The 7,894-nt window shown below is 32.7% G+C and overlaps 1 protein-coding gene across 1 annotated transcript; it reads right to left on the bottom strand.

The window, feature by feature from the left end:
• Positions 1–3,639: 3,639 nt before the first annotated feature.
• LOC25495562 (dynein regulatory complex subunit 6) lies at positions 3,640–6,213 on the bottom strand. The gene is made up of 2 exons (XM_013595786.2): positions 4,875–6,213; positions 3,640–3,698 (listed from the first exon to the last, which is right to left on the bottom strand). Exons 1-2 carry the CDS (start codon positions 6,211–6,213, stop codon positions 3,640–3,642), a joined length of 1,398 nt encoding a protein of 465 aa, XP_013451240.2.
• Between the last annotated feature and the right edge of the window lie 1,681 nt (positions 6,214–7,894).

Below are 7,894 nucleotides of genomic sequence, written 5' to 3'. Positions count from 1 at the left end.
AAAGTTGGTGGGCGTGTTGGTTACTGGAGGGTAACAGAACATTAACATTAAAGGGTTACTGATGTTGAGTTTTTCAAGCAAAGGGAAACACTCTGCAATGAGTGATAGGTCACTGTTACGAAGAAAACAGTGGGAACAATTGAAAGAGGTCAAAGTTGTAATCTTTTGTGAGAAAACTCGCAAACCATTTGAGGGAAAGGGAAAGGAGCCTACACCGGATGTGAGTTTCGTCAATGGGAAACAAGAGATAGTACAGAGAAGGTTGTTAAGGTCATGGTTGTCGTTTAATGACGAGAGACTAAGGGATTTGAGGTTGGTGAACCTTTCGAGGAGGCGACCGAGGAAAGGGAGTGTTCCATTTTTGACAAAGATTGAGAATCGGAGACGGTCAATGATAGAGAAAAACTGTTTGGATACGAGGGATAGAGAATTCAAATCGTCTTTAGCGATGAATTTGAAGATACACTCCCAACACTCGTCGGGTAGATCTGAATGTGTTGCTGCTACTGTTTCTTGTGAATTTCTCATTGTGAGTTAGGGTTTTGCAGAGAGGTGAAAATTGAAGAAAATGTGAATTTATAGATGGATTGGAGGAAAATGATGATGAAGTTGATTAGGGCTTAGAAATCGGTACCAATTGATTATGACGACGGTAAAGTAGTGCTTTGAAATAAAACGATGTCGTTTGCCTCCTCCAATTTCTCAATGTTCACAAATGCGAAGAGAGTGATAACAATAGTTTCCTTCAAAAAAGAAAAACAAACAATTTTAAATAACAGACCACAGTACCAAAAACAACTCGCAACCATTCACTTTTCAGAATTAATTTATATTAGAGATTATGAAAAAATATTTTTTTTATGGTGGTCGAGGTTTGAACTTATGCATTGTTCTTGTTAATATGTTAATTCATAAATTCTCTCTAATGAAAATTGTATTTTTATAAGCAGATAATTTTATAAACTACCTTGATAAGTTTATGAACAATAAATAAAAATTAATTTATTTGCATAAGCTGTTTTATATAAACTCAATAAATAAATTCAAACGAGCTCTAAGTTAGTATAATATTGTACTATGTAAGGATTGGAGTTTCAACTATCGATTAATCACTTGTTCACCTTAAATGGAGGTTGTTTGATAAAAATAAATAAATAAATAATCCTTCAAAAATAATAATTTATGAACTTTTTAAAATGAATAGAAAATTTATACATGAATACTCTTCACCAATTTAGTTTATGAATTCTTAAATTATGGAACATACATTAATTTAGTCTTTAAACAATAACAGTTAAATAAGAAAATAATTTAAAGACTTAAACTATATCAATAATTTATGGACTTAACTGACGACAGAGTAATAATTAAGGATTAAATTGATTGTTTCTTCAATTTGAAGTTGAATTCTACATAATTTTGAAGGCAATAATTCTTTTTTTTTATATGATTCAAAAGTACACTATTCTTTATTCCTTTAAGATTTTGTGAGTTAGAAAAAATTAGAAAACATTGTAGCCTCCAGCCTTAGAATCTCTTATGCTCTCTTTTTTATGAAATTGAATTGATATGTAAATCAAAGTTTATTTGGTTTATCAAGTGGGTTCTAATTCAAAAACTAAATTGACAGGGGCAGCAAAATATTAATACCACCTTTTTTTTTGTTAAGGCCTATATGAAAGTTGCAAATTACTAACATCAAAGTTTATCAGTTTTTATGAAAATTTCTTACTTGTACAAATGGGTTTAAAGATATTTCAAAAGTTTAATTTGTTTTTTCTTTAAATAAGAAACATGAAAAATAGATTAGTAGAAAAATATTATATTAAATATGTGTCACTACCTTTTAAATATGTTTCTCATACGTGTTTTTATTTACCTATCTTGCTGACCCAAATTCCTAAAATCTCTCCATGACTCTTTAATCTTGTTACCTCCCTTTTTATTTTGGCTGAGTCATATATTTTGCTTGCAACACGTTTTTCTACTCCAAGTTTTAACCGTTACATGCTTGAATAGGTACCATTTATTTCCTGATTTATCGGTTTCAATTTCAACTTTAATAGGAACTTTCTTTTATATATATATATATATACAACATATATATGTGGATCTGAGGTCAATAGGAACGTAGTGTATAGACATGCAAATTAGCTTCTACTTTTCTTAGTTTGTCCTCTAATAACGGAGAAGAACTGTTGCATCCTGGGAGGATATGCGCTTATGAGGCGGATAAAATCCTCAAGGACAGTGACTACGTCACGCCTCAGGTTACTTAACAGACAATACAATGTGTTGTTGCAGTTTTCCTATTTGTGAAGATTTTGATGGAGCTGTGTCGGCAACCAAATTCGATAAGTTTCACTTATTCTCTAATTTATTTTTTAGTTGTAATTGTTTGTTATTATTACTTAAGATGATTCTACGTAACTATTTTACAACATGCCTAACCTTTTTCTAAGTGATCTTATAACATGGTGAGGTCATGTGTGTCCAAGTAAGAAACTTTCAGGTAAAAGACTTCAAAATCAAACATAGACTTTATAAAAAGTTTCAAGAATTAGTATTACTAATTTGTATTTCAATCAAGTCATTACTTGAAGCTTTCTTTGCAGCAGCCTCCTCCAAGAGTTTGCACTTTTCCTTATTATCAAACAACTTTCAGTTTTTCTACTTACACTAAAATATGGTTTTAGTACCTGCAAATATGTCTCGTTTTGGTTTTAGTTTCTGGTAAAAAAAAAAATTGTTTTTGGTCCCTGCAAAATTTTTTGTTTTTTAAAATAGTGCCTGACTCCACTTTTGTGATGATTTGCATACGTGACACATTATAACTAAACCAATTTTGTAGTTTTTGATCCCTGCAAAATATTTTGTTCCCTCCAGGGACTATTTTCAAAAAACAAAAAATTTTACAGGGACCAAAAACAAATTTTTTTTTACCAGGGACTAAAATCAAAACCAAAACGAGGCATATTTGCGGGGACTAAAACCATATTTTAGCCTTCTACTTATATTAAAAATATTAGGTCATGAACTTTTTGTTGCTGATATGAATGCCAAACTTGTTGCTGCTGAATTTGCCAAACTTAATAGCTTATGTAGCATATAGTATATGTTCTTGATTAGGTGTGACAAGGTAGATTGCATGGTCTAAGCTAGGCAATGATTGTATAGTTTGCTTGTATTGTGAGTAACTACACAAGCCTGGGCAACTGTTCATCTTGACAAAATTCATCATTTGCCTTAATTAAAGCAATGTAAATTTTTGTATCTCACAAGACACCATTTTACATAATATGTAGATAACTTTCAAACCGATTCAAACCAATATGACATAGAATTCACAAACATAATAGAAGCTCCCTGGTCTGAGTTTTTCTATAGACAATCACTTACAAACTTATAAAGGCTTCTTTTCAAGTAAAAGAAACAAATAATTGTCTCATTTGAAAAGCTCTTGAAAGATGGAAACTATTTTAACCTATGGAACTAACCTAAGGTTGTTACATTTCATCAAATTCATTAGCAAATTAAACATAGGTAACCCCAACAGTCAGAATAACAAAGTTAATGAAATCTGTCACTCAAACAGATCAAATGGAACACTTCATACTAATCCAACAAAACACTTTTTCTTTAATTCCAAACATGCTTAAATTTCTTTGAACTGTAATCTTCCCTTGATCTCTGGTAACCTGTAGCATACACAAAATGAATCAACATTATTTCGAATGTCACTCAATACCTAATTAACAAACACAACCGCAAAAATAAAGACCCAACAGCTAGATATCAGAACTTCGATGATGGAAACATAATGACTTAGGATCTTATTCATATATACCTAGATTAAATGTGTAATTAGAAGGACACAAACCCATCTGGTTTCAAAAAGTCAATTTTATACATGCAGCAGCCCCATAAATTGAAACTACATCAAGAGAGAATCACACAGTAAACCAAGACAGCAGATCATTAAAAAACATGCAGCATATCAGGATGCCTTTTTTGTTTACTATGAGAATATGACACGCCTATATGAATGCTTGCGGTAAATTCAGTTTGACTAAGTTTTTCTTTGGATCATCTTTTTAAGAAGTCGTTGAGAATGAGTATGTGATATGGGTGTCAAGTAATAATAGATACTTCTCTGATATGGTTTTCGAGCTTCTCCTGCTAAATACTAAAAGCTGCCTGCAAGAGAACTGAGGCTAATAACAAGGATTGCCACTATATGCAAATTTTAAAAATAAAAAATTCAGTTATCTTGTTACTAGAAATTTCCTATTTACTTAAAATTACTCTTTCAAAAATTATGAAAGATTTTACCCTTTTCCCATATATTCAGCCCTCCAAAGTCTTCCCCTCCCCTCCAAACTCTAAAACAAAGCCTTATGGAATTATCATGTACAAACTAATGAGTAAATGCACATTTCTAAGTTGAAATTCTGAAAAAGTAATTTCTCAGAGAAGTGAATATTAAAACAAAAACAACTTACAGTGTTCATACTTTAGCACAGCAATTTCAGAATACTAGTAAAGATGGCATCCATGATGGGAGAAGATTTCCCTAGTTTTGTCACTTAAATGAATATCCCCCAGATAAATCTCTTGAAGTCGTGTGCAGTTTTCTACCACATGTTTCACTCCCTCCTCCGTGACATAATTACAAAGTTGAAGTGATAATTGCATAAGCCCTATACAATTTTTTGAGATCAGATATAGTGTTTTATCATTAACATTTGTATTTGACAAGTTCAACACCTCCAGCATGGGAACTACAAAGTTCATTCCAAGTAGCTTCACTTTCTTACAGAAGGCTAAGTTCAAATGCCTAATCTTACAACATCTTCTCAATACTTGACAAATACCTTTAGATATGTTATTACAAGAATTGAAATCAAGCACCTCTAAATTGGGGAAAATGGAAGCAAACATTATGATATTTGCATCACTTAACCATGAATTTTTACCCAAATAGAGAGACTTTAATTGAGGATGAACACCAATATATGCCGGAGATTCATAATTTGCTACACTACCCCTAATATTTTCCATTGTGATCTCACCAAGTAAAGGACACTTCCTAGCAAGTGCAAACAAAGCTGATTCTGTGATCTTACTGCAATTACTAAGGTTTACGGACACCAAATCACCAAGAAAGGAAGACAATTCGACAACATGTTGATCATTCAGAAACCTATTATCTTCAAGATCCAAATGTTGGAAACTTTTATGACACATGGATAACAAATAAAAGAGTCCATTATAATAACGGCCAGAACAATATTTGAGTACAAGTCTTGTCAAAGGAAGACGTTTCCTTGCAATAGTGTAGAGCAACTCATCGGAGATATTCAAAGCAGACAAACCAAGACAAGTCAAACTCTTCAAACTCACCAATGAGTCAATTAAATGTGAAGCAGTGAATTCATCATGATGAAGTGATATTGATAACAATAAAGACGTCAATTTTGGTCTCTCACGGAGAGCAGAAGCAATGCCTGCATTGGTTAATTCACGACAACCAAATATGTTGACTTCCTGGAGAAGCTTACAATTGTTGAACAAGTGGAAAAGCGATTGATTGTTGATGGGAAAGTAAGAAAGATTAACCTTGCGAAGTTTGAAAAGTGCGAGTGAGAGAGCCTGTACCCCAAGGACATAGCTCTCAGTCTCGTCTACCATAGTGTGCATGAACATTCCGACGTGGCTGAGATCGAGTTCTTCAAGTAAAGGGAAACATTCGGCTATAAAGAACAAATGAGTGGCATTGATATCATAAATGTGGGAACAGGTGAGAGAGGTCAAAATTGTATTATTTTGAGATATAGCTCGCAGCCCATTTTCCGGAACAGTGGGTTGATAGGAGAGATTGAGTGAAGTGATTTTCAATGTTGGGAAACGAGAGATTTGGCAAAGAAGGTCGTCGAGGTCATAACCGCTATATCGCGAGAGATTGAGGGAAGTGAGGATGCTGAACTTTCTGTAGAGGCGATGGAGTAAAGGTTGTGTTCGATTCTGGCGGAGAGGGAGTAAGAACCGGAAGCGGCCGGTGAAGCGGTCGGTGATGGCGAGGAACTGCTTGGATACGGCGGAGAGAGAAATCATGCTGTGACGGTTGTTGTTTTCGTCGTCATTGTTGATGATGAATCTAATCACAGTTTCCCAACAATCATAAGGTAAATATAAATATGTTGCTGCAGCCATTTGTTGTGAAGAAGATTTGAGAGAAGAAGTTCTCTTCCTTTTCATATGTAAAATTGTTGTTTCAGCCATTAGAGAGAGTTAGAGTTTTGAGAACACAAAGAAGACTGTGTCACGGAGAAATCAGGGTTTTGCGAAGACGTCGTAACAAAACTCTGTATAAATAAGGGTTTGTGGAAGATCAAGTGTTTTTACACTTTTAGCCCTTGCATCATACTTAATTATTTTTTTACTGAAATCAACGTTTTATTTTTACTGAAATTGAAAATTAAATAGACACCTTGTGTTCCTTTTTTTATTCCGAAGACTAAAGAAGAGTTTATCATCCTTTCAAAATAAAAACAAAAGCTGTCATCGTGACGAAAAATAAATAATATTTTTTATATTTACTTAAGAGCGGGTGTGACGAAAATAGAGAGATGTTATAGAATATATTAAAGAGATAAAATGAGAACATATTATTGTTCCATTAGTTTATAGTTTATAATACTTTGGCTTAAACTTTGAAAAATATGAAATACTTAATTGTGACTTTTTTAATCTAGTTTTTGATATGGTTTTGGAGCTTGTCATGCCAAATAATTAAATTAACCTATAAAAGGACACTAAAGCTCAACTTAAACAGAATTCTAACAAGAAAACATTTAAGAACCTAATAACAAGGATTGCCACTATATGTAAGGTTTAATTAGGATGACTGATTCAGTTATCTTGTTAACAGAATTCTAACAAGAATTCATTAAGAACCGGTGCATGTGGGTGAAACTCTAACCAGATCCCTATTAAATTAGAGTACAGCAAGGCCTAACACCAGCAAAAGTTCCCTAGGGATGATTTAAAATTAAACCGTTTAATGTTGATATCTGTTATTGTTAGTGAAAACTATGAACTTAACATCCTTTTTATTTGATGGTTCTATAAAAAAAGTTTAAAGAAAAATGGCAGAATTTTTTTTTTACTATTATGATAATCCAATAGATATATGATGCCAATTAATAGTTTGGATTGTACATTTCCGAATCCTATAATTGGAAAATAATAGTAGGTCTGTGCTCAAATTTAACACAAATCTATAAAACTCTAAGCATAACATCCTCAAAAACAACCCCTTTACTTTTCAAAATCTATATTGAAAAAATTGAAAGTGAAGGCAGTGCAGCTGAAGAATCATAGTTCTAATTAGCCAATATAATAATTAATGAACCTCATATCATCATTGTTTCACATTTATTTGAATTGAATATATATATAGAATTATACTCCTACCCCAAGATACTTCGGTTGTGAATTCTCAATATAAACAAAAACAACAAAAACATGAGAATGCACCTTTGTAAGTTGACAATTTTAAAGAAGGGTCTTGTTAACGATTGCCCTGGGGCACTCTTTAAGCATACTAAATTAGGAAATTAATCTTTGAAAAAGTCAGATAGTTCAATTTCCGATGCATTGAAAACATAAATTTTCATAAAAAGTTACTATTTAAGACCCTTAACGAGTAAGTATTAAAATAATTTCTTACAATATTCATGACTTCACGTCAATTTCAGAACACTAGCATAAAAGGGATCCATGGAGAGTTCCCTAATTTTGTCACATACATCTCCAAATTCAATCTTTGTCAGTTGTTTGCAGTTTTGCACCACATCTTTCACTCCTTTCTGTGACCCAATCACAACCTATC

This window comes from Medicago truncatula, chromosome 6 (genome assembly GCF_003473485.1).
Source record: "Medicago truncatula cultivar Jemalong A17 chromosome 6, MtrunA17r5.0-ANR, whole genome shotgun sequence".
Taxonomy (NCBI): Eukaryota; Viridiplantae; Streptophyta; class Magnoliopsida; order Fabales; family Fabaceae; genus Medicago; species Medicago truncatula.
Note: the sequence above shows the minus strand (reverse complement) of the source record. Positions and strands in the feature narration are given on the sequence as shown.

Coding starts and splice junctions, on each gene's coding strand:
- LOC25495562 (XM_013595786.2), bottom strand. CDS start 6,213: ATGGCTGCAGCAACATATTTATATTTACCTTATGATTGTTGGGAAACT. Junction 3,699..4,874: donor TTGTAATAACATATCTAAAG/GTATTTGTCAAG, acceptor TGTATGCTACAG/GTTACCAGAGATCAAGGGAA.